At 35.7% G+C, this 27282-nt stretch overlaps 1 protein-coding gene across 2 annotated transcripts; it reads right to left on the reverse strand.

Moving 5' to 3' along the window:
* Nucleotides 1-938: 938 nt before the first annotated feature.
* Nucleotides 939-27224, reverse strand: LOC130731336 (protein ILITYHIA). 2 transcript variants are annotated; one of them, XM_057583600.1, is made up of 59 exons: nt 26502-27223; nt 26249-26380; nt 25768-26149; nt 25462-25608; nt 23988-24172; nt 23748-23874; nt 23567-23640; nt 23418-23494; nt 22590-22626; nt 22338-22504; nt 21424-21607; nt 20965-21042; nt 20289-20408; nt 20094-20153; nt 19331-19456; nt 19153-19252; nt 18861-19030; nt 18305-18607; nt 18104-18220; nt 17916-18017; nt 17662-17811; nt 15799-15963; nt 15554-15730; nt 14449-14571; nt 14212-14292; nt 14008-14124; nt 12751-12923; nt 12501-12578; nt 12257-12404; nt 9901-10023; nt 9752-9808; nt 9554-9664; nt 9284-9475; nt 9021-9194; nt 8551-8661; nt 8383-8452; nt 8208-8286; nt 7891-7993; nt 7646-7816; nt 7420-7542; nt 7219-7332; nt 7012-7118; nt 6877-6928; nt 6660-6766; nt 6496-6555; nt 6298-6412; nt 6056-6166; nt 5821-5958; nt 5625-5747; nt 5437-5508; nt 4846-4958; nt 4232-4390; nt 3548-3644; nt 3251-3433; nt 2851-3045; nt 2595-2774; nt 2368-2500; nt 1667-1745; nt 939-1418 (listed from the first exon to the last, which is right to left on the reverse strand). In XM_057583600.1, the coding sequence occupies exons 1-59, from the start codon at nt 27000-27002 to the stop codon at nt 1376-1378; spliced, it is 7896 nt and encodes a 2631-aa protein (XP_057439583.1). In that variant the 5' UTR covers nt 27003-27223; the 3' UTR covers nt 939-1375. The 2 variants fall into 2 exon arrangements, with proteins under 2 accessions (XP_057439583.1, XP_057439582.1); XM_057583599.1 differs by having other exon boundaries at nt 12257-12578; nt 26502-27224.
* Between the last annotated feature and the right edge of the window lie 58 nt (nt 27225-27282).

Here is a 27282-nt window from a genome sequence, read left to right on the forward strand (position 1 = left end):
GACTTGTTGGAAATCTGGAAAGAATGAAGGTTTGGGGGTTTTTTGAACCAACCTACAAATGAGGGAGAGTGGAGGTGCGGGATGTGTGAGAACGTGTATACCAATTTTTGAATTAGATATTTCTTTGTTAATGTTTGAAGAGGAGATGATGATAAAGAGGAGAATATACTTTTGGGTTCTTAAATTTCTGGATTTGAAGATGAATGAGGATGAAGATGAATGAAGATGTTTTTTTGTTATTAATAGATTATTAGATTAGGTTATTATTTAGATTAGGTAATTATTTAGTTAAGGAATTTTATTTAAATTAGAGATTTATTAAGTTTTTTAATTTTTTTCTGATTATTTAATTGAGTTGGAATTAAAAATAATTTTTTATTATTTTTTTAATTAAAAAATAATAATAAAAGCCACGTGGAATTAATGACCGGGATAAAATTGGGGGCTAGCACACTTTAGCCTTAATTGAATTAAAAAAAAATTATAGAGACCCAATTTGATGCAAAAATTTTCTAGGCCCTGAATTTGATTCCCTTTACATTTACAGGAGGTCTACTGATGTATTAAGCCTTAAGTTTTTATGTAAGTGACTATTAAAAACCTAAACGTAATTCTAACTTTTCCAAGGTTAATATTCACATATGGATAAATTTATGGCTATGGGTGTGTGAACAATAGTTCTAAAGGATCCGATGTTCATTATCACACTTACACTACACAAATTTTTATTGTATAATTAGTAAACTTTTTAAAAAGTTTATTTTATGCAAAGGATTATATTTGTATTGTTTTTTACAATTTAAGATTTAATAGATCTTTGAACATTTTGTGAAATGAGTTATATGATGTACGATTAATCATATCCTTATTGTATCAATTTTTAGGAACCATAGAAAAAGAAAGTTTGTTTTAAATGTATTCATACAGAAAGACAGCCATAAACAATACTATCTCTTAATTAATTCTGTAAAGGACTTCCAGTTTAGAATAGAAAGACCATAACTTTCACATTCATACAAAAGTTACAAACTACTCTTCATACAACCATATTTTTAATGCGACAAATCCATCGAGTGTCACTAAATAATGGGTAAGACCTCCCTGATTTGAGAATAAACACAATATATATTACCACCAAAATTGATAGAGCAATAGAAACAAAGAAGTTACAGACCATTCCCCTCATCTGATTTACAATTATATTGATACATTAAATACCCAGGCAGAAAAAAACTGGGTAAAAAGCCTCCAGTTGTGTATACCTATATCATTGACTGTAACAGTGCGACCAAAAATTTGGTTATGAATGAGAATTCCGTATCCCCACCCTGGAAAAGAGAGGGAAGAACAAAAAACTTGATGAAAGACGAACTGCTTAGCTAGTTGACATATCTTCATCACTGTCTTCACTGGCATCACTGCAACACAGTAAATGCAACCATGAGAAAAATTTATTAATAATACAAGCATGGAATGTTAAGCACGGAATCAGTTCAAGCTACGAAAAAAACCGACTGGTGATTAACAATTCCTGATATTACTGCTAGAGCACTGTTATTCTATTATTTCACTTATTTCTTTTCTTATAATTTCTTCTATATCATTTTATATATAAAGTGCTTCTTTAATTTTTTATGCTAGTGCTCCTTTTTGAGCATACAAGTACCTATATTCAGGAAGCTTTGATAGTCGTCTAGCATCCAAGCCAGTGATATACTTCTGTGCTGCTTGAACATTTTCTGAACCTGGAAAAACCAAATCCATCGAAGTGTAAGAAGACATTCATTCCAATTATCAGTTGATAATTCTAAAAAAATACGCAAGACAGAAAGAAAAACCTGTTAAATGATGGATGGATGTGGTGTTAAAAACGCATACATCAGATGAAATTAAAGATTTTCTTAAGCAGTTAAGGCAGAAAATTTGGTAGATAGTAGGCTTTAGCAACTTGTGAGGTATGTAAATGGCAGTTTCAGTATCGCATGAATAATGCCATAAGTTATTCCAAGTTTGATAAGTTTTAAGCAGATTCAAGCAAAGAATAAATTAGGGCAGTCAAACTAATGAATTCCAGACAAGCAAAACTATGAAAAAATACCAAGCCACTCGATAAAGTAGTAGATATGAAAACTTCAAAACTTAGATAGGCATTATCACAAAATCATGAAATAACCAACCAATTGATAAAATTAATCGTCAGATGTTGCTAGGAGTGCCCAGAAGGGGAAAAAATCAAAATTTGTTTTATTAGCTTTTGGTTTCGCTCGTTTTACTTAAAGATTTCAAAACTAGACTCTGAACTTCATTTGCTTGTCAACAATATATATGTTGACTGTTGAGATAATAACAAAATGCAGATGAACGTACCCTTTGTTAATTGGAGTGCATGTACAGCGCATCGTTCTGCAGCAAGTCTTACAGGAGTACTTGCATCTTTTAAACATTCTGCTATTGCAGGACCAACAATTGTGCCATGTAACATGATGGCTGAAGGATTTGCCTGGAATGTTTCAGTAACGAGAAACGTAAAATTTAGGTAATATTATTATACAGGTGGTATCAAGGTAAAGAGTAAAGACTGATCAAGCACATACTTTGGCAACAGCCTTTATAGCAGATAACGCTCTTCTTCTAACTTCACTTGATTCATCATGTGTGGACGAAACTAGCAATGAAAGAACATCTTTGTAAAGCAGGGTGTCTGGAGGATCCACCTGAGCTCTATAAAGAAGGAGTCTTCCCAATGCCTTAGTCGATGTTTCACGGAGGGGGAACTGTTTAACATAAATTGAATACAATCAGTGAAGAGAGAAAATATAAAATAAAAAAAATAGTTTGGGATTAACATACCTTCTCATCCTTCAAGGTAACTCTAAGACAATCTACAATAGTTGGGAACAAAGGCGACGAAAAAATTGGAACAGGATTGTGATGGAACAAGGAAGAGATAGTTAGAATGGAGCCATGCCTAGGAGACCAACTTGGTGAATTAGCTAGACTTGACAGTTCCTGAATCAACTCTGTCAGTTGAACATCTTCAAGATACTGCAATTATAGTTACAAGACAATTAAACAAAATAAGACATAATCAGACAATGAAGCAGAATTAAGCAGATATGATAAATCCATGAAATGGAGGCAATTGCAATATGTTAAAGTAACAAGGTCATTCAAATACCGAAAGATTTTGGCGGAAAACTAAAGCAACATATTAGCCTGTGAAAGAAGTTTCCCTCAACAGTTTACAAACCTGTGTCAAGATACCCAAAATTCTTGCAGCATACATTCGAACTCTCTCATCATCATGATGAATTAAATCCTTGAGAACGCTGTAAGCACGATCTCTAACAGCAGAACTCACATTCTTCCCAGCATGCTTCATGACCCCTTTCAAAGCTGTCAAAATAGCTTCACGGACGCCACCATCCGATCCCTGTATAATCAAGTTCCAATCGTTTTGTATTGAATAAGTAAAATCTAGCAATATTACAAGTTTAAGATTACAGTATTGAATCAACTTAGGTCTGAAAAATAGAATTAATATTACCTGCAGAGTGGACAGCAAATCACTAACCAAAGGGTCAACCCTAGTACTGAGGCCACTAAGCTTTCCAAGGGCCAGGGCAGCACTCGAACGAATAGTTCTGCAATCACAATATGTATAATAAGAAAGAATAATAAAACATAGAAGCGATAGTTACAACCATCAATGACAGAATAGCCAATTCATATGAAGTTAAGCAAAATAAACAGAGATAATTGAGTTAATAGCAGCAAAGACTTCTCAATTTGGTTCTTGTGTAAAGTTTGAATTACAATATTGTCAACAACACGTCTTCATTTTGTTTTTAGTTTTCAAAGTTTTGTACATTTTATTGTTTCCTATACAAAACTTTGAAAGCAGAAAATAAAATGAAAACAAGGTGGTGATTTTGTAATCAAAACTAAAAACAGAAAATGGAAATGGAAACCAAACAAGTCTTTGATATAAACTACGTTAGCAATTGACTTAAATCTGCCTTTTTCTATCCCTGAATTTTGGTATCATATGCAAGTCACCTGACAACTACATTAATAGTTCACTCCAGAGATCGTGATTTTTGCCAATGTGTGAAATGAATCAAATCATTAGGTCTAATCTACGTAAGTTAAATTTCATACATTGCATCATTCATGGAAGTGAGAAACAATTGGTGACAGATGAAGGAGAAAAGAATTGTCTCATACTAACCTTGTACTATCCTGTAGACACTTAACAAATGTCGTTTGCAGCTGAGGAAGAAATGGTTTTAAAGAAATCCCACCCTTTCTTATCATGATGGTTAGAGTAGACAAAATTGCACTCTTAACCTGCCATGGGAAGCGATCACCTATTATGCGGATAAGAGGCCTGTGAAAAACATGATTGCAGTGTCAGAACATATTAAAGATAAAATGTTACAAAAACAGTAAATGATAACATCTACAGTCCCATTTGGGACAACTGTGAAGTATGGACAATCTAATGCCCACTTCACCTTAAGTCTTGAGGTTCTGAGAAAATTATCTTTAGTTATAACTTATAAGAATGGAAGACGAGATCAAGCTCTTCTTCAATAGAGTCGCTCAAATACCGTGTCAAGAATCTAAAGAACCTAACAACTTAAGTTGGCAAGCAACGGAGCATAAATGATTTTACATCTACCGCTATGAAACAATGGAGCGCATGCAGATTACCTGACTAGACAGACACTATGTAAGTTTTTCAAATAATATTATTATAAAATGATATTATTTGAAACTTGCTCAGATAAAATATAAAGATTTAAAAGTAAAACTACATCAGCAGTTTTTTTATTTAGATACCCGGTAATTGGGATGACAAACTCCTTGAGTGATTGTTCACTTGTCACCTCTATCAGTTCACCAAGTCCCAATGCTGCCTGCTCCCTCAATTCAGCAGACCCACTTATGAGACCCTGGGAGCATAAAATTTAACTCTGAGTGAGTTTTGGGTGTAAACCTTCCAACCATAAGCATATCACATAAAGATTTAAGCAGTAAACAACATTGCTACAAATCTTCCAAGAGTAACTTTCAACTGTGCAGCAAACTAAACAATAAATATATTCTGATTATTATTATTATCCAACAATTGAGCACAGATGGCAGCAAAGGCAAGCGAAAATAATATATGAAACTTGATGACAGCCATGAAAAAGTTGCCCATATAAAGGTCAAAAGAGTTCCGCATGTCTGAAAGTGAGGCCAATGAAATTCTATAGGAAAACTGACGGATCATAGGAAAACTGTAATAGTTATATCAAGACAGTAACAGTACTAGGTGGTGTCTTTAGATATCCACGAAGAATATAAAATGGTAAGCATGCAACTAGACTACAAACATGCAAGGCAAACACGAAAAGCAGAAATTTCAAAGTAATGAAAAGTGAATACTTGGAGAAAAATTGGCAATATAGGCTGAAGTGCTTTAGGAAGACAAAATCCAGGTATGAGTATTGGTCCTCCCTGCAAAGCAATTACACAAAACACAGGAACAGTCACAATCTTGAATTAAACATTAGCAACTTAAAAGAGAATATTTGAAAGTCAGTTAAGAATAACTTTCAAAGTTACAGCCCCACCTTCCTCTTCCTCCGTTCCTTGTCTCGAGATGTTGATATAGCATCACGGACTAGTTTTATGTACGAAGGGAGTACCTCCTTGGGTACTGAAATAATGACTCTTGACAAAGCCTCCCAAGCAACCTAATGTAAAGCAAATTTAAATAATATACTAATAGAGGATCTAAGTATTATATCCAATAGTCGAATAGCTTACACTAACGGTAGATGTATCAGGATCACTCAGCAAGATGATTAGGGTAGATATCATGTTTGGAGCTTCATCAACCAGATATAACTTGCTATTTTTTAAGAAATATCCAATTAGATATGAACTTGATCTTCTGACAGTAGCCTGTAGACATAAGTTGTCAAAAAGAAACCATATATAAAGTGGAGTAGGCCAAGTACTGGAGGGCACAGAATTCCAGCAGTTATCACAAGACAAGTACCTGGCTATCACTAACACCTTTGACAAGCTCTGATATGAGTGGCTCAATACCTTCCTCATCAATAACTGAGACAACTGTTTCAGCAGCCTCCTTAGCCGATGTTTGAACCTCCTACAATTTCAACAATCAACAGAAAAGGAATTAAAATGTCTTCTGTATAATGTAAATAAAAATCTCATAAAATACTCAAATAAAATATGATTTCCGAAAAGAAAAAAATCCCAATGATGTGTCTTGTCTACCTTGTCATCACTACCCATTGCTGATAGTAAAGGAGGAAGCACAGTACCAAGATGAAAGTCAAGACCAGGCCCAGCAACATCTGCTAAAGCCCCCAGAGCATGTGCATGGAAGGCACTGGACAGTTATCGAGAAAATTTATAGTAAAGATACAACTGATATATCATCTAAAAAAAAATCATCAAAACAGAGACACATACGATAATGGAGGGTGAACCAGTTTGGGTAAAATGTGAGGCAATACAGCACTTGTTCTGACACTACAAAAGAAAATGTGAAAGTTTAGTCAATGACAAGAAATTGGCATAAAAAATAACTTCAGTATTCATGATCACTATGACAGTGATGGTGCCGAACGTGCTACCTCAGAATTTGTTTAAGGCCATCCAGTGCAGTATCAGAAGTTCTATCATCCTCCAATGCATGTAAAAGAGTCGGAACAATCTCATCAATAGCTTGCAATCCAGCACTCTACGTTGCGATTTTGGGGGATAAGGTTAGTAGTGCATGAAGTGTTAATTTCAGAGACCAATAACAAAAAACTTAATAGAAAAGCACGAGAAGATGGCATAGAGTGCAACCTTATACAGAGTACTAAACGCTAAGCCTGCTGATTCACGAACCTCAGGTACACTGTAAACATATCCATCCATCTATATATCAGATATTGCTTTCTTAAAAATCCCATAAACAGAGAAATCTGAATTAAAATGCACCTATCACAGAGGGCAGTCCGAATAGTGAGGATGAGGTCATTCATGAAAGTCAACAACTGACTCTTACCAGCGCTAGCCATAACTTCACTCAGACCACTACATACACCCTAATCACGCAATGAAAATTATAATTGTATCAAATAACAAAAGCTGTCAAAATTAGAAGATTAGGATTAACAAAATTCCAACACCAATAACTACTCTAACCTGTCTTTTGCTGCTGTCAGGGTCATTCAGCCCCCGGGATAAGATTGGGATTATCAAGGGAAGCACCCGCTCACCAAGCTTCCTGACAAGCTCACCCAATGATCGTCCGGCAACCTACATAAAATCAGCAATAAGGAAATATAATGTCTGCAAGCTATGAGCTACGACAGAAAATAGGTTGATACAAATATAGGTGCAAACCTGCCGCCTCTCAGATGATGATGATGCAAGAGATGCAATTAAAGTATCCATCAGAACTGGCATAATTTCCCTTAGAGTCTTTGGAGTATTTGCCACAATAGTTTTCCACACATGTAATGCAGCCTGAGAAAAGATGCACTCAGTTTTCACTATTGTTGTTCATGTTACCCTAATAATAACGAACCATATTAAGATAAAAGAGAAGAGAAAATGTTTTAGCCATTACCTGACGTACTGACAAACTAACATCTGTTCGAACCATATATAATGCAGCAAGTACTTCATTACGCTTGCTGTACCCCAGAACCTCAATGATGGCACGCCCATGGGCCTCAGTACTAGAACCTTCATCATCACTGCCACCCTCAAGTAATGCTTTACCAGAAGTTCCAGCAACCTGAAAGGAGTAAATTAGCTTACAAACCAAATCAGGTTCTGTGGAAGAGTTGTTGCAGGATGAGCAAAACATACTTTGAATAATAGGTCACCCAACAGCTCAACTGAGCTTTGTCGAATACGCCAATTGTCATTAAAAATGCCATCCTCAACAACTGGAAGGAGAAGTGGTAGAGACCTAAAAGAAGTTTGAAAAAACATAAAATTCATTAATAGCAGGATTCTAACCTGTGGCATAAGTCATAAATAAAATCCAATTAAAAGTAATAGCTATAACATTAGCAGTTAGATAGCTCACAACCATTACACTTCCCATATACATATCTTGCGAAATTAAAAACCAGTAAATAGCAATGACCATGTTATGCATAAAAAACAGGGATAGAACATACGTTGCAGCATAATGCTCGACCAGAACATGACCAGCCCCTAGTGCAGCATCACGTACAGATTCATTCTCATCCGCAAGACCTAAAAGACATTAAAAAAAGGCCAAATTTAGAGATAACAAGCCGGGAGCAGCAATAAAAGCATAGAAAATAACCAAAACAAAATAAGGTATCATACCATCCAGGATTGCAGGTAGCACCTGAGAAAGATAGTTTTGGAACTGGACTCCTAATGACCGTGGCAAAAACTACAATAGTATTTTAGAAAACATATTAAAATAACTTTGTAAAAACAATCTTCTAAAATTTTAATGGAGAAAAAAAAACTCTCTTTTCACTGCTTTACCTTAAAGAGCGTCAAGTATCCATCTCGCACAGAAGCTTTTTGATGGGAACAATTCCGAATAATATCGGGAAGTACATGCTCAAAGAACCCAATGCCGAGTGCAGCTAAGACCTGAAGTACATTCAGGCAACGAAGGAGTAAGTGGAAAATGGATTAAAAGAAACAAGGTGAAATTATATCCTTAAAGAATAGGGGTCTCACAGGATTCCTGTAAGTCCAGTTCTAATATAAATATCTAGTTCGCTTAACTACCCACAATTTCTCTTTACAAATCAAAAGCGCATATAAAGCCTATTTTTTTAAGATTTTAAACCAAGTGATTTAAAGTAGTGGGAAAAGGTAATTTATTATTAACAGAGTTTATGTCAAGCGCATATAAAGCTGTCAGAATTGGTTCATGATCTAAGACAAGTGTTCTACATAATTTTTCAAGGGTTTTAAAAAATTTAAAAAGAGAAAAAGAAACTGACCTCACTCAGGCCTTGAGCTGCACCAGAGCGCTCAACATTACTATTATCAGACTTCAGTGTGTCAAACAACCACGGGACAAGATCAGGGAAGTTTTCTTCTCCCATTCCTCCAATAAGGGATCCAATGGCTCTAGCAGCAACTGATCGAACTTCAGGGATAGGATCAACAAGAACCTGCTCTCATGAATCATGATATATACATATGTGAAATGAGAAAGGACCAAGCCAAACCAACTAACGTAAAAGCTATCATAAAGAAGTACCTTTTTTACTTCAGGAAGCAACAACCCTATATATGGAATCATGTCTGTAGCCTCTGTAACCAAGGAACACATGTTACCAACTATTTGTGATGCCCTCTTCTTAGTGTCAGCACTTCGTTCCCTCAGTCCTCTATGTACTATTGGTACCAACAATGCAAGTGACGGAGCATCTATTGAATTAACAAAGGTTGTCTGCAACCAACCAATAGAATTAAGGCAACAAAATAGAACACTAAACAAAATCAACAACATACATGCTATAAAACTTACTTGGAGAAGAATATCAAGGGAATATTTTGTATACTCATTAGGATCACTGAGTCCTTTGAGTAGAGTAGGAACAAGAGCAGATATTTCTGGGTTCTTTATCACACTTCCAACCTAGAAAAAAATATAAAAATATAAATATAATGAAACAATAATCACAGCTAAAGCCAATAGCTAGACAGTATATAAGCGAAGACAAACCTGTTGAAGGGCCATTTGCCCTGCTGACTGGACTTTAGGATGTGTATCAGTTAAAACCTTCGAACAGAGAGGTGGGTTAAGGTAACATAACCAATAGAGTATAAGACACTCAGTTAAATTCACAATGTGCTGTTTGCTTCATCTTATACCTCAGTCAATTTGGGAACAATTTTAGGGAGGCATTGAGACAACTGTTGAGGAGCACAGTAAGCCATAGCACCAAGTAGTTGTACACTACTTTGTTTAGTCCTCCAAGCTTTATCTTCGAGACCCTGAGCAAATAGGTAAGCTAAGCATTAGTTCATTGGCATATAAGCAAAGTAAATGTCAAATCACTATATAGGACCAGACAAATTGGTTCCAAGAACCAATTTAAATCTCAATAGCAACAACGTCATATGTGAAATGACCTCATGACATAAAAAAAAAGTAACAGAAGAATACACAAATTAATAGGATTGTCCCAATGTCATGCCTATTAAAAATGTAACTAATCTTAATAGAAGAGCCTAGCCCTGTAGCCCAAAAAAAGGGACAACTCAGCAGTCTAACATTATACTCTTAAAAGGAAGGGAAAAGCAGATGTGTGCTACTTTGTAGCAATTTGCTGCATTACATCCAGAACTGCAATGGCAGCCCATGGCGGAAGCCAAAAATCCATTGTTCCACCAAACATTGCCATAGCATGACATCCATGTGAAAAAAAGAGTAAGAATATTAGTGTTAATCCTGTTTGTGTTGCAGTCCCAACTCCCAACAGTAAAAGTCATCTAAGTATCTTGTATTCATTTCGTTTTTCTTTTTTGCATCTTGCAATAGAATACCAACCATGGAAATTTAATCAGAAGAAATATGAAAGAGGGAGCTGTGTATAAAAGTTGAGGCATAAAGAGGCTTCCATAGTTCCATCAAATTCGAAACTTAGGTTGTTAGGTATAGGCTATTTGTATGTTTGTTCTCAGGAAGAATCTATGGCCACTCCTATTTGTCTATCACCACTCCTATTAAAGTATAAAATCCTCGTTTTCCTAAAATGTACTTTATTAAATTGATATTTGAAAAATTAAATTAGTTGTCTATTCTCACCCCCATAGCTGGAAATTCCTCAAAGGTCATAAATATATTTCCCTCTCTTTAGCCCTTATACATCTTCCTTCTATCCTTTCCTTCTAAGTGGAAAAGTCATGTGTTAAAAGAGGCATTATTCCCAACTTGGCAACTTACTAGGTTTTGATATTTATGAGCTAAATGAGTAGGTGCCTCATTATATTCACAAAAAGATCAAAAGTGACTATGGGAGGAAGCCTTGGAGCTGAAATGTACCTTGATGGACACATGCACACTACAAGTTCATATTAGCATGTATATCTGCTTTAGTTATCTTTGTTCCATGATCTAGTTACTTCTAATTTGCTTCTGAAAGCTTTTTACTTCATATTACAATACATTTTCAATTCTGTTTACAAAAGATGGTCATATTTCCCATTTATTGCCTGACTTTTGTCTGTCATGAGAAACGGAACCATCAGACATGTCACATCATCACACAACATGTGTTGAGAGCTAACATACAGGCTGCATAAAACTTGCTCGAAGAAAACATGCAAAACAACTCAGGAATTTTATTGTGCATATATGTAAAACTAGGTTCCCCTACCAAACTGTATTGGAATAAGAGAAATGCTGGCAACACACTCTTTTAAACATGCTCTCTAAAAACTCAATGTGATTAGTTTATTTTTTGAAAAGTAACAAAATTCTCTCACTTATTAAAAAATGTGTTGAATTTTCAAAAAAATAAACCAATCACATTGAGTGTGTTGGAGTGTGTCTTTAAAGAGTGTGTTGCTAGCACTCCTCTTCGAAAAAATGTTAATTTACTCTTACAATAAAGTAAGAAAAATGTAGCACAGAGAAGGTGGCAACAGACACTCCCTTGTTCTAGTTTTACATAGTTACTCCCTAGGATCTTGCTTACCAATAAAAACCTAATGGTACAAAATATGCAACTGCCTACAGCATAGTCAGGTTGAAATTTTTAGAGTTAGATATGTCGCCCAAAATGAACAGTCCAACAGTTATACAAATGGTCATAAAAGTGGCACCATAATCCGCAATAAGAACGTGAATATTGCACTCTATTAATTCTAACAAATATAAGATTTAAATAAAATTTATCTATCACAAAGCAAAGCAAAATGTTTCGATCATCCAGCATTCTTATTAATATATTAATAATAATCAAAAGGGGGGAATTTAACTATTTCAGGTAGATCATATCAGCCATTTACTTTATTCTTTATTTATAAAAGATGACGACAGGAGAAAAATACAAAAGTACTACATTAACAATTTATACATTAGTTAACTAATATATCTAATTTATATTTTGACAACCCAAAACCAATTTAGACTATTATTGCAGATTTTAATAGAACACAACAAAGCATTATTTATCTGCAGACAAAATGGTTGTCGATCATAATGATACCCAATGTCTATCACCTTCAAAAGAGATGGAAGAACAAGCTTCACTCCTTGAGCACTAAGTTGAGACATCATTGCTCGAGCAGCACATTCAGCTGCTTCCCGAACTGCAACAACTTGATCAGAGAACGAAACCAACAGTAACGGTAACATCTTGATCACATACCTGAATACAATCATAATGAAAAGAATATAAACCACAAAATAAATAATCTGCATAAACAATAAAAAACGTATAGGACAATAAAACTCATCAACATACGGTTCAAATAGTCTTCCAAGAATTTCACAAAGGCACTCAAATCCAAGTAAAGCTCCTTCACGTGATTTTGCAGAGTTCCTGCAGTATGAAAATAAATTATACATAACTACTTTCAGTTTTCTCATATCAAGGGTAAGAGTGTAATTTAAAAATGACATATACTGAATTTTTTCTTGATATGTCATACACCGCAGGGAATTTAGAACATATACAGTGATCTAAGAATACAGAAAAATAATCAAACACTAACCTATCGACAAGCCCCTCTTGAAGTATAATCACAATCCGATACTTCTTCAAGCAAGAAATACCAAATCCCTTAACCACTCCAGCAAGACCAAAGGCAGCACCACGGCGCTCTCCATATTTTTCACTCTTCAACAACTGATCCAACAGCCGAGTAACAAGAGCTGCTGCATCATCCTAATGGCAGTAGTTATCAAACAACGAAAGAAAACTTTTCATTAAACATCTAGAAAAAATTAAAACAAAACCTACTAACTCTAAGAGCATAGTACATAATAATAAAGAAGGTATGCACTGATGAGCTAGAAAAACAGAGCACCCTTTCAATTCTCAACAGGATGAATTATTCCATACAAGCACATGAAAATTACAAGAATTTACCAACTTGTTTTAGCACAACTTTAAGCAAAATATTTCTGTATTAACATGTAAAAGTATCATAGAATCAAACAGTAATAACTATTTACATTGGCCTATTGTTAGTGTCCCTATATCATACTATATATCCAATCTTAAAAAGAGGGACATGAATAACTACGCAAACAAAGATTTTGTATCATAGTAGTCAATCCCGGATAGCGGCGCGTAGCGGCCGGCCCCAAAAGTGGGATAGCGTGATAGCGCATAGCGGGATGGCCGCTATTCTGAATTTTTTTATGTAATTTTATATCATTAATAGTTTAATACTATATACATATAAATAGCAAACAATGTCAAATATTGCCTAAAATTCATAACATTCATAATAGAAATAAAAATCATAAGTCTTGAACAATAACACACAACTAATAACTTCTCAAAAGCAAGGTAAAGAAGTCGAATTTGCAAATCTGAATGAAGAATGAAGCTTAATTCTTTCAATTTTGACCTATAATGGCCCTGAGAAGTCCTAACATGCCCATAAAAAGGTTCCCCAACGATTTAAAACGAAGGGGCTTGAGTCAGTTTCTCCTTCGTTCATATAGCGCCGCTATTTCCCGCTATTGGCCGCGATCTGCCGCTATTTTGGCCGCTATTCGCGCCGCTACGACCGCTATTGTGAAGTTGGCCGCTATTTCATCTCAATAGCAGCAGGGAGCCGCTCCGCTCCGCTACGCCGCTATAGCGCCGCTATTTGCCGCTATTGACTACTATGTTTTGTATATTTCCATTTTTATGCAATGCTGATAAAGCAGCACTCTTCTGTCAAAATCATCCAATAATCTTCCATAGGAACAAAGTAAAAGCATCAGATAACAAGTATAAAAATACTCTTTCATACTTGTTTTGATTGCATTAATGGAGATAGACAAGCGGAGACTGCCCGTTGAACAGCTTCTGAAGGAGTGTTAATTACATCCAATAATTTGTCCACAACAGCATGAACCTTAGGATCATCCTGATAAAAAATAAATCTAAACAATATTAAAAATTATACACTTAACTACCTAAAAAACTAGAAAACAAGGAATACTTCAATATTAACCTTTGCCAAGTGTTTTGCCAGAGCTCCAGTGAAGATAACCACACCTTCACGAACCAAGTCATATTTTTCTTCATCAGGTGCCTAAATTTGGGGAGTATCAATTAACAAAAGACAACCAATAACTCTCATAAATGTATTAAGTGCCTGACTACAAAGTAAAGAGAAAGAAAAATAAAATAAAATCATAGGAAGAGTATTCAGCAGATGCCTCTCCAAATATAAAAGTCAATAACTCACCGTTTTGTTTAAGTAGTTCTCAAATATGGGGAATAACAACGAGACATTATCTTTTCCACTTTTGTCAATGATTAAGATACCAGCATTAATCATTCTGCCTCTAACATCAGCATTTGGATCAGCCTGCAAATCAAATCCATACCCATAGTCAAATGTTATTTGCCTCTTCCTGGCAAATAAATAATTTTTAAAGGAAATTTACACTACAGAACATGGTAACAGTTAACTGCCAGCATTGCTACAATCACACAACCATCAACAAGCATACCCTTGAAAATCAGTGCCTCAACATTTTGGCATAGTTTTAAATTTAGACCAAGTCTTTTATTGCATTACTAGATAGACTTCTATAATTGAGAATAACAATATTAAGAAAGTTATTAATTTATTTAAATTCATTTACAGAACTATGAATATTTTGGTGCACTTCATGAGCTTGTGTTATGTTTGGGCTTGGGTTTGTGGTACTTACGTGTTTATTGGGTATGGACTCAACGTCCAAGTTCCCCTTGTTTGGTTTAGTGCTTTTTGTGGGGCCAGGGAATATATTGCACTCTCCTCAAATGTTTCATGCTGAAGCCTAGTTTTATTTATGTGAATTCTACAGTTTTCATTAATTTTATCAATAGTCAGCATCGAATTTTTTTCATGAGTCATCCAAGATTCAACCTTCAAAACTATCAAAATTTACGTTGATTCTTCCTTCAACTAATGTCCTAAAACTCAACAAACCCCAGATACTAATCCAGAAGGTACTTTTCAAGGAACCCAAACAGCCAGAAATCTTACATCAAGTTGATCCTATTGTGAGTAAATCGGAACACCCTAACATGCACTCAGAGAACCTTAAATCCGCCTGTTGTCTATCATATATTCAAGCAAGAAAATCAAATTGGCATCCGATATTGATGAATGAATTTTTTAAAGCAGAAACTGAGCTCACTGATAATTTATTAATATTCATTTAACATAATATCAAATATCCACATTGTACATAAAATGAAGGAAGACAACCATGAGTCAAATCAAATATTTGGATATAAATCTTAGTTAACTAACTAAAATAGTTTCATCTTTTAGTCATACAAATGCCAGCAAAAGTTACCAGTGCTCTTGATATTAGAAACGTCATGACAATGGGTAGGTCTTTCGTTCTCAGCACATCAGCAGCAGAATGTAATGCTAATGCTATTCCTTGCCTACCCAGCCAACCAGCATCAAGATTGTCATCTCCAATTCCCATGTCACGAATATACAACGAAAATAAAGTGGAAAGGCACTCCTGAAAATATTAGTAAATTATGAGATAAAACATTCAACAACAGAATGTAAATTATAAAGCAAGCATACATGTATAGAATCTGGATATTCATCCAATGCAGCGGCTAATGCTTCAGCAGCTGCCAGGCGAACATTGTAGTTGACATGGGAAAGTGCTTTGAAAATTCCCGAAAAGTCTGTTCCGAAGTCAAACCCATAATGATCCCATATGTCTTCTGCTACTTGAGCAATTGACTGAAATGTTAAAATTAGTAAACAGGCTGTCATAATATAGTTAGACTTAAAGAAGGTAAATGAAAATTATATAGAAATAGAATTCAGTACAAAATTTCCAACCACAATTAGTAAGAGCTACTGTAGAGATACAAAGTAAATGAAAATACCTCAGTCATGAATGAAAAGAAATAATAACCAAGACGGTGACTTTAGAGAAAGAGGAACATTGTTTAATGCTTTATAAATGTGGACCAGGGATAATTATCCGAACATTATGATTTGGTGAAGAATAAAGAAGCCTTCTTAATGTGTCAATACAGAGTTACATTTTTGTAAGTCTTAAATCTGCAACTAGATATTTTAGCAACTACATAATTGTATGTCAATGTATTTGATAAAGTAAAATCAGAAATGTCCAGTCTCATAATTAGACATCTAAGTACTATCTTTGTTTCAAAATATCAATAGCATAAAGCTTTTGCATAAACTTCAAGTCAGGCATTACATACCTCAGGCTCAGGAAACAAAAACAGTAATACCTTAAAATTTAGGAGACATAGTGATAGAACTCAACCAAGAACTGTTTCTATTTCTGTAAAAGAACCCTATTTCCCAATTTGGGAATCAGAGAAGATACACAAGAGAGATGCCAAACACCCTCCCTAACCCTAGAAAGAGACCCAATGCTCTCTCTGAATCCCAAATCCCAAATCCCAAATGAATACCAAGATACCCCTAGTCTCTCTAACTCACTTATTTATAGACTCACTCTCTAATTAACTCCCACCCTCTCATCTATCTGTTGACCCTAATTAGCCACTAACTGTGAGTACCTATCACATAGATACATCTTACTGATTCAGAATTAACCTCTCACTTCACCAATGCTCTCTCATTCCACTAGATGGTCATACCAAGAGACAGGGATGAACTTACAAAATTAAGGCCCCGTTTGGAAACACAGCTTAAGCGCTTATACATAGGCTATTTTAATTTTTTTTTAAATAAATTGAAAATAAGCTATATATAAGCATAAGCTCTTTTTCATAAGCTATTAAGCTATCCTGAATAGCTTATGAAAATAAGCTCAAAACAGCTTATGGCAGGCCATAAGCTGTTTGCATAAGCTCTCCCAAACACTGGCATAAGAGCTTATGCTATCAGATAAGCTCAAATAAGCTCTTCCAAACAGGGCCTAAATCAATGCCATCTTGATTTTCTGAAGTGGCAGATTAAGTGAAAAAACCAAATTTCTATTCCAGAAAAAATGATGTTCCAAAGTGGATATTTAAGCCATTTACGGGTCCAGGCAGTACTAGACAGTAGACACATTGGACCCACAAATATTGACTCTGTATTTTCAACAGAATTGAGAATTCATATTCAGATTACAGTTAAGTTCAGCACTTCAGCATATACCTTACGATGTTCTTTTTAACTTAGAATTACAGATTAAATTCCAATCCAAAGATGCAGACTTTAATGATTAAATTCCCATCCAAGCATGCAGCTCCTCCCACCCAAACCACCCTCTTGCAACATACACCACCTGTTGTCCTATACTAATACTCCAATTTCCTATACCATCCAATACAAAATTCGAGCAATGATCATATCACAACTTTAAGAAAACGCAGTTTATTCCCGGTGGATAAGGCAAACAGAGCAACCTTGTACGTTGATCCTTATAAATTTCCATGGATAAAAGGGGCAAACCTTCTCAGGATCATGTAGTGCAATCCATAGACTTGTCGCAACCTCAATGTTCTGGGGTAGAGAGCGATTAGCAACAGCAGGAATACATCTGACAGCATTTAAGCATGCCATTCTGACATGAACATCTTTCGAATACACTCCATAAAGTGCCTGTAAAATGAGAAAATGAGAGATAATACGCATTGTTACACTTACACAGAGACTAGCTGAGACAGTAAAAACAAACACATGCAAATAGAGTGAAGCATACATACAGAAGCAACTTCATCAGGTTGCAAACCAAGGCTCAACTCATTTAGTGCAGGTCCTATTGATGATTGATAAGCTGGAACAACACCAAGTACATGGTAAAGAGCCTACAGCAAATAATAAGAATCAGAAACGCAATGTGTGAAACAAAAAATAAGACTGACAAACAAACCATGAAACGTTGGGAAAATACCGATAACATTCGTATCCTAGGAAGAGGTAGATGGGGATCCAGGTGTAAATAAAATAACCGAAGCACGTCATCATGAAATTTTGTTTTCTTTGAGCTCAAAAGAATTCGCTCCATTATCTATTGAGAAGCAGTATTAGTAACAGAGAAACCTTGCTAAATTGATTAAAGTGCATTTCAAAGTAGAATTGCTTGCAGCCTTACAGGAAATACAAAAGAAAAAGAATCTACAGGAAGTGCCCCTGATTTACAAGAAGTGGATAAGCCATCTAAAATTCGCTCAAAAAGGCCAAGGGAAGGCCTTCCATTGACTTCCTCTTCAGCGGCAGATGGAACCAAATCCAACAGAAGATGAACTTCATCAGTCACAATTAGACGTAAAGCAGTGGAAATGTCAAGGGCCCATTCACATAGAGGCGGTGCGATACATCTTGATAATTTCACCATAGTTTCAAAGGCCTCATCACTTACAATAGGTGATCGCAATAAAGGTTCCACAAATTTGACCTGACAAATATTAAAGCTCAGAATCACAACAACTTATTATGATGCCACGTTTATATAGGGGTGGGGGGAGTAATTATGCAAAAAAGTTATACATTGCCAATAACTTTGAAAGTATATCCTTAAATAATGAGCTTGAAATTTAACAAAAAAACAAGGGGTCAGCTTCAAGACTCAGAATGAAGGTAGTTAATTCAAGTGGCAACAAATCTATACAGTAGCAAATCAGCAAAGCTTAGTAGCCGCATTCCAATACCATTGAGGGCAGTTTACTATGTGCAAAAACTGAATTAGCGATTGCCATGTCTCCAAGAGTTCTTAGCATCAAAGACAGATTTTTCTGTATTTCGCAGACTTTATCACGTACAGAAGCCTCCTCCTTAAGTAGCAATTCTCTTGCCTCTTCCTTTGCTGTCTTGCTTTTATCTAAATGAATCAGAATAATAAACCCATTTCAGCATGTTTTAAAAGCCAGCAATCAGAGCTGGGCTTTGTTGCATTCAAAAACTAAAACTACAAACGAAGACCAGTATAAGGGAAACACTTGCCTGCCTTCTTTGTAGCCTTCCCAGAATCCCTTTTCCCTGCACCAGCAGTTTCTCTAATAGGTTGATCTCTCTTCATTGAATGGTTAGAACGGGCATGATCCTGAACAAGAAATAAAGAGTAAAACTAACCAACACTAACAGGGCAACAGCAAACAAAATAGTGAAAATTAAGATGTACCAAGTCATCTTCATCATCATACATCCGGAAGCGACCCTTTGCTTGTTTTGTGTTCTTAGCAGCAACAGATTCAGCAACATAAACTCCTTGCTCAGATGAAAGCATTCCTTCAGGCGTATTAAAGATCTGAAACCGCGTGACAAAAAAAATGCAAATTGATATCACATATGCACATGGCCATCGTAAGAGTAATAGAGTATATGTCTCACATGTTATAAACAGAATCCAATAGGTAGTTTTGTAGTTAGTCTTTTACAACTGCTTAGAGACTGCAACAACAAACATAAAACTGTACTGGGATTCAGTTTCTCAGCTTATTGGAGTTAATACCTAGGGATATTATTGTAATAGCCACAATGGGTTAATACCTAGGGTATTATTGTAATAGACTCAACAGAAGATATCTCTATATCCACTATATAAGTGTAAGTAGCAGTTACTCATTGTTAGATACTTAGATCTCTCTCTCTCTCTCTCTCTCTCTCTCTCTCTCTCTCTCTCTCTGTTTTTCAACACAGCTGATTGTGCAAATATGAGAACTCAATCCTGAGCTCATATCAGAAAAGAATAACACAGATCACAGAAACTCTCCTTGTTTCTCCTTATATATTTTACTTCATTTTCTTTATTTTCCGCCACTTGCTCTTCCAACACAGAGACAACACCCAAAGACTAAATAAAATTGAAAGTACCTATCACAAAGTATGGAAAACACCACCATACTGACAATATCAATAGAAAATAAAATTGCATCATGAATTACCTGAATGTCATTCTCTGAAAGCATATCATGAGAAAACCGCTCAGGAAGATTTCGCAAATGCTGGCAACAGTGAAGTATGGTAGGGTAGTCAGCAACCAGGATTCACATTGAAAGAAATCAATCACTAGATTCAAAGTTTACAGGTTCCAACTGAACAACATAGGTAAACTAAACATATTGAAATAACAAGTCTACCTCTTCAAACTCTGTATATATATCTCCAGGGATTATCAACATCAAAGTGGATAGTGACGATATTGCTGCCTGTTGTTCTAGTGGATTAGCACTCTTCAAACCCAATGGTCCCAGTAAGACCTGCAAAACAATAAATCATTTGGCAGTTAGCAAAACAAATTTAACATTTTCAAGGAGACCTGAACTCAGCAGTTTATACATGAAATATTTTATAATCAATTAACACAAAAGTAGAGGACATAAATATGAATTAATGCAAATAAAGATTAAAGAGATGGCAGAACAAAATGAACTCCCCAACCTATTATAATTTATTTAAAACATGTAATTAGTAAATAAAGTATATATCAAATTCTATGATGCAACCAATGTCCATCACAACACAAACTACATGTGGCAATTTTTAGGCCATGGAATTGAGTCTGAGTCTGTCCAGAATATTTGTTCCGATTATATTCAATTCAGGGGTCCAAAAATGGAAACATGAGCAGCAGCACTGCTACAAGTTAACAGCCAAATGTAGAGTTTACACTATAGGTTTAGCCCATATAAGTAAAGAAGGTTGCAAATAAATTTTAGATATTTAATGATTCATCCCTTCATGAAATTTGAATCTATCATCAATAACTATACCTTAATAAACGAATGCACAAGAGATTAGTAGTATATCAATTACCTGAACAAGATTGACAACATTCGCAGAAACGATGTCAATGACATCAAAACCATGCGTTTGCAGACACTTAGAGAGCCTCTGGAAAAAAGAATGAAATAGGTCAACTAAGCAAACAAAACAACTTTACAAGGCCATCATGCACGGCAACTAAAGATTCCCACAACAAAAATAGACAAATAGATCAATACATATATCATATGTAAAAGTATCCATATTAAACAGAAAACAGATCCCTTCATAGTAGGAGGTAATCATCCATATACGTATTTCACACTTACGGCAACTAATTCCTTGTAAATTAGGCTAGAATTGGATCATATGCAAAAAGTGGCTTTTTGCCTATTCACATGAACAGCTAGTTTATACGGGCATAAAAATTAATCAATAAAATGAAAATGAAATCCAAAGCGAAAAGAATATCATGTAACATAACAAGAGAACACATGTAATAATAACTACCTTCCACACTGCATCTCTTTTTGCACTTCCAAGTACACAGGGGTGGTGTGAGCAAAGTATTATTCTGACAAATGAATCTGGAGCAAGCTTCATAGCTTCTGGTGAAATAATCAGCAGAGCCTTTACCAAAACCTCCACAGATGGAATAAACGGTATTTGAGGGTCCAGCGAAATATCACTGTCACTGCATATTCAAATATAAGAGTTTGAAAGCAAAATTGCAAAGGCTCACAAGAGTAATAGTATGATTAGAATGAACGACAATGTTATAGGACAACATTTGTGACCCTTGATAATCATTAATAAGAGTACAGTGAAGAACTACAATAGATTAAAAAAACTGGATTCTCAAAAGAGATAGTTGGCTTCTCGTGGAATAAGATTAGCAAGAGAGGCACAAGAATCTTTTACTAGTTGCGAAACAAGTGTTTGCTATTTTTGGAGAAAGACAATGCTCCAATCTGTAGAAATCTAAAGAGAGTGAAAAGTGTAAATACTGAAATGAATTCACTAACTGAAACAGAGGTGACTACAAAGCTTATATAGGACTAACTAACTCACAGCTAGTTACACCCATAGCTAACAGAATATGCCAGCTTCACACCTAGAGTGTGACACCTGGTGAGTTACAATATATCCACTAACACTTAACTACTCTCTCTTACGCAATCAACTTAGACAATTGTTTTCAAGAAGCAGAACTGATGATATTAGCCAATCTTTTAAAACAGCATTTAGAATTCGAATGATCACAAATACTTTTGAATAGTAGCAAAATCTTAATGGGGGACTTCAAAATATAAAACTTACTACCACAACGTGTGACCTTCCTGAGGTAAGCACATCTGTGTCAACTTGACCAATGCAAAATTTAATTGATAAATATGGAGATTCGTCTACAATGAGCTATTTACCTCAATCTTAAAGCTAATATTTTATCCCCGACCAAAGAGAGGTACTTTGAAAATTCAAGAAAAAGATCTCCAGATAACTGTGGAGACGAAGTAATAATCTTCCTAGCAACATCATAAGCCTTTCTTCGAATATCCCACCTCAGATGGCATATAAAAAAAATCATTAACTGCATAAAGTTGAAAACAGAGTCAATATAACATGCCAACATAGGAATCTGATATAAATTAATACAGAATGTTTTATTCCATTACCTGTAACAGCAATTTGACAGAGAAGTTGGATAATATGCTGCAGAACAATGAAGATAAATTCAAATTGTTAGAAACAGAATATAAATTATTCATGTATCTTTACCGAATGGCTTAAGATATTGGGATAGTTTATTCATGACATGATATCAAAACCTTTATGACTACGTTTTTGTTAAGATGTTAGTTGAGTACAAAGTGAATAGACTTCCATCCCAGTCTAGAAGAGTTTGGTTCCCTTTTTGTCTAGTAGCCCATTCTAAAAGTCAGTTTGCATTGGTATCACTGAATATCCAAACATAGTGTAAGTGGTCTGGAGTTCTATCCTTGTTGCCCCTATTATTCTAATAAAGGGCAAACCCAGTGCTATAAAGCTCCTGCTATCTGCAAGGTCCATGGAGGGCCTGGATCCACTTTATGGATCTAATGTAGGCAATCTTACCTTGGATTTATGCAAGAAGCTGAGTCCGCAGCTCGAACATGTGACCACAAAATTACATGGCAGTAACCTTATTGTTGCGCCAAGGCTCGCCCTCTATTATTCTAATAAAAAGTTAAATTTCAACACAAGGTAGGAGGGCCTGTACATTGTCAACACGCAAGAGCCAAATGGGCATCTAGTGACAAAACTTGCACCATGGCTACCCAAGAAATTAAGGCCAATGAGCTCTTGGTGAAGGAGCTTGGTATAAATATAATATAAAATCAGTCATGTGCCTTCATCCAATAGCTTACACAAAAGGGGTAGTTGGTTCATAACAATAATCAAGCATACAACTCAGAACACATAAATTATGATGTAATATTTTTTACAATGTAGATGAAATTTACCGCTGTGAATGTTCCAGAAGAAGCACTTCAAGAAGATCAACGCATGCCATGCTATCCTCAACCGATAGCTTCGATGCCTGCAGAGCACTTTTTCAGATATGTAGAGTAAACCCGGTAATGCTAATAACAAATGTTGGAAGAGTAATCACCATGGAAATTGGCACGAGCGAAGGTTCATTTTGTGATACCAAAGTCCATATCTTTTCCCTTACCAATATCTCCTCTACAGAAATAAAAAATAAAAAAGAGAACAAATTAAAACTTTTTGCGAAGAGATCAAGCAATACTAAACTAGTGCTCCTAAGTACATAAAATTCCATTAATACAAACCAGCTTTAATATCAACAGCAGCTATCTTCCCAACTAATAACAATGCATATATGCCATCTAAACGTTGCACTGCTTTGGTAAAGCCTGTTTTTACAAGTTGGACAAGAGGGCCAAGCAATGTTGACATCTGAAAACAAAATTAAAAATTGGTGAAATGTAAGGGACTGAAGGTCACATACTATACTTGCAGTCATGAATTCAATCGACAACCAAGTATAATCATTTAACAGGACAGATCACCTTTAAGACAGCATCTGTATTTTTGCATATAGCATGTAGACTACGCAGAAAACCCCTTCTTAAAGTTTCCTTCTCTTTGAGGCCAGAAGCTAAAAAGGAAACTAAACCCTCATGGATGATATCTGTAGATCTAACTGCCCAAGAAGCTATAGCTGACAAAATCACAATTTTAACCTCCTCATTTCCTGCCAAATAAAAATGGAGCGTAAATCACCACTAAATATGATCCTTATATTAGAGATATTTTTCAACCAAATAAGCCTTTTTAAATTAAAAAATTGTATCTAAATTTTTTTAAGACAATTAAGATTTTTCTAAAAAGAAAAAAACACTTACACTGCTGCTTCGCTCAAAAGTTAAAATGCAATTTTTAAAAAACTACATCATAAAATGCATTTTTTTCAAATGCATCCTAAATACCAATAACAAATGAATGACTGATGATGGTCACCCTACCTCATTTGAACATTGATTTACACTAAGAAAAATAAGACATACCGACCAGCACTCCCTTAGGGTCAAGTTTTCAGTTTCGAAAGTGGCATTCAAAACCATTACAAACAACATGCTGCATGTTCACAGAACTTAGACAACTCATTCTCCTAAGTCTGTCATGTGCAGAACTAATTAGAAATAGCATTTAGTTTTGCATATTAATGTGAGGCTACTTTCTAATCTAATAATTTGCGTGAGAAACTTGTTTCTCACCTACCTTGAGTTTGAGGGAGGATATTAGAGTATATGTATCAACATGGCCTTGCTGACATGGCAAGCCATAACAGAATCAGTTAGTGGCCTTGCTGACATGGCAAGCTATAACAGAATCAGTTAGAGTAGTTAGTTAGCTAAGCTTTTCCTTATGATAGCTTGCTGCGCAAGCTTCTTCTCTCTCTATATATAGCTTGGATCTCTTTCTGTAATATCAACCTTTTCATAATTCAATATTACAATTCTGTTATACAGTTAGAGTTTTCTATTAGCCTCCTGATGAACACTGAACGTGTCTTTTCCCCTTAAAGAAGCTTCCTATGATACATTTTAAAGGTTTCTTATGCTAAGATTTTGTGGCAAGGTGTGGCTTTTGCAGATTTTTTAGTGTATAAGCAATGCTCATATTTTCAAAGGAGTCCCATACTGCCCTCAGATTTGTTATGGCATAGGATTATAATTTGGGTTTTGGTTTTTCCTCGGTGATGATAAACCAAGAGTTGCTTTAATGGGAACTCCATCACTGAAATGCAAAGAGATCAAGAGACCACACATCTTAGGATGATTTTTAGCCTCTAGGCCATTTTTATTTCTGCTTCTCTGTTTAGGACGATATCTTATCTCCCCATATGTACTTTTTTCTCTTTTCTCTCTATTAATAGTTGACTCTCATAAAAAAGACAAAAAAGTGGAAGACAAATTGAGATAAGAGAACATTAATAGAAACAAATGCACAATTAAAAGGAATTTTAGAGATTGTATTTACCATCATCCTTGTAATACGATAAAAGAAAATCACATATTGTGTTAGACAGACTGCTGATGTATTTCCCATCTGGTGCATTGGACAATTCTTGAATCGCATTAACCATCCCAACTCTCTGGTATGGAAAAGCAAGCCTTCCTTCTGACCCTACTCAGAACGAAACACAAATGCCATTGGCATACAGTCAAAATATACTACAAATAAGCCCCTACCACCATCAATCAAAAATCAAGATAAACGGTATATCCAAATGGGCTCATGGATATTATAACAAATTAACTACATCAGCAGTGGATTATTTCTTACCTTTAATAACAGCCTTGATAGCATTGAACATTGTGTCTAAAGCATCTGGATTGCTAGATTTTTTGCTCAGACTCCCGACTATAGCTAATGCCCCGTCTCTTCTCCCTTCATCAGCATGCCGAGCCTGTACTAATACTACTGAAAGAATTTCAGCAGCATACTTACTCAGATCAAGGTCAACAGACTTCAAAAGAATTCCAACAGACTCCAGCACAATCTCTGGGTTGCGTTTTAGCATCTTAATAGATGATGGCATCACAATATTCTGCAAATCTTCATGTGCCATTTGCAAATAAAGTGGAAGAAACGCCTCGATAAGACTCTTTCCTGGCTTTTCCTTCGCATTCAATATTGCATTAACATATATATCAAGAAATGCTGGCTGTAAGAAGCAAAAAAGTAATTACATTAGAACCCTAGAAGATCGAAATCAGCCCAACTTAAACACGAACCAGGACAAAACTCATGCACACTAACTAACCTTAAATTCTCTGAATAAAGACGGTGATCCGCTTGAGAACTCCAGCAACAACAACAATAATTCCGGACTGTCCTTGTACGGGATTTGCCCATTTTTCAATCCTAGCACGTACACTTTACAAATATCGGGCGACTGAAAACAAGCAAAGGCATCGAAATTACAAGCATTATTTCATTTTCTAAGCATTGTAACTAACAAAAACGATGACGAATCGATAAAATTCAAGGACCAACACAGTGAGTGATTGCTAAACCTGATCAAACAAACGAAAGAACTTCTTCTTGCAAGCCTGTTTCTCATGAAACGATCTCTGCAAAACCAATTTAAGCAAAGAAGCTTGAGCAGAAGCTACTCTACACAAAGCATTCTTGGAAACCTCGGCGAACTGGCTCTTACTAAGAAGCAAACACGACCAGCATAGCAGCCTGTAACTTCCCACATGAGATTGAAACTTGACTTGCTTCTCCATGTTCTGAACAAGTGCACCTGCAAAAGTCTTCATGAAAACAGCTCCGCCACCAGTTAGGGCTTTGATGATCACATCATCAACCGCTTTCCTGGATCTGCGATCATCGTAAATCGGAACTGTTCGGAAAATGGTGTCAGTGAGCAACGAAGCGAGCTCCGGTGAGTCGTCTGGAGGGGAGGAATTGAGGAGGGCGGGGATTTCGCGGTGGAATATGCGGAGGCGTTGGGTGGTGGAGGAAGTGGTGACTAATTCGGAGAGGGAGTGGAGTGACTCCATCGCCGACATTGGGAGGAGATCCGAAGTGGAATCAGAATGAGAATGAGAATGAGATTGTTGTTGTTGTGATCATGGATGAATGAATGAATGCAGTGATGACGAATGGTGTGGTGTGCTGCACTATCCAAATGCACAGTGTGGTGTGGTTGAGTAGTGCAGTACTGCAGTGTGTAACAAATCCTTACTAGGGTTTTGCGTTCTGCTATATCCTGTCCCTCTCTCTGTTGTGTTCGATTTTCCAAAAATGAAACACAGACTATTTTTATTTTTCTCTACTATAAAAAAACTC

Source organism: Lotus japonicus, chromosome 1 (genome assembly GCF_012489685.1).
Source record: "Lotus japonicus ecotype B-129 chromosome 1, LjGifu_v1.2".
NCBI classification, from domain to species: Eukaryota; Viridiplantae; Streptophyta; class Magnoliopsida; order Fabales; family Fabaceae; genus Lotus; species Lotus japonicus.

Bases quoted from the DNA above. Each gene is read 5' to 3' on its own strand.
- LOC130731336 (XM_057583599.1), bottom strand. From the start codon at position 27,002: ATGTCGGCGATGGAGTCACTCCACTCCCTCTCCGAATTAGTCACCACT. The intron at 7,333-7,419 runs GTTTGCACCTAT...GATTTTATGTAG, and splicing joins CATCATCTGAGAGGCGGCAG to GTTGCCGGACGATCATTGGG. The intron at 5,509-5,624 runs GTGGGGCTGTAA...ATTGCTTTGCAG, and splicing joins AGGAACGGAGGAAGAGGAAG to GGAGGACCAATACTCATACC.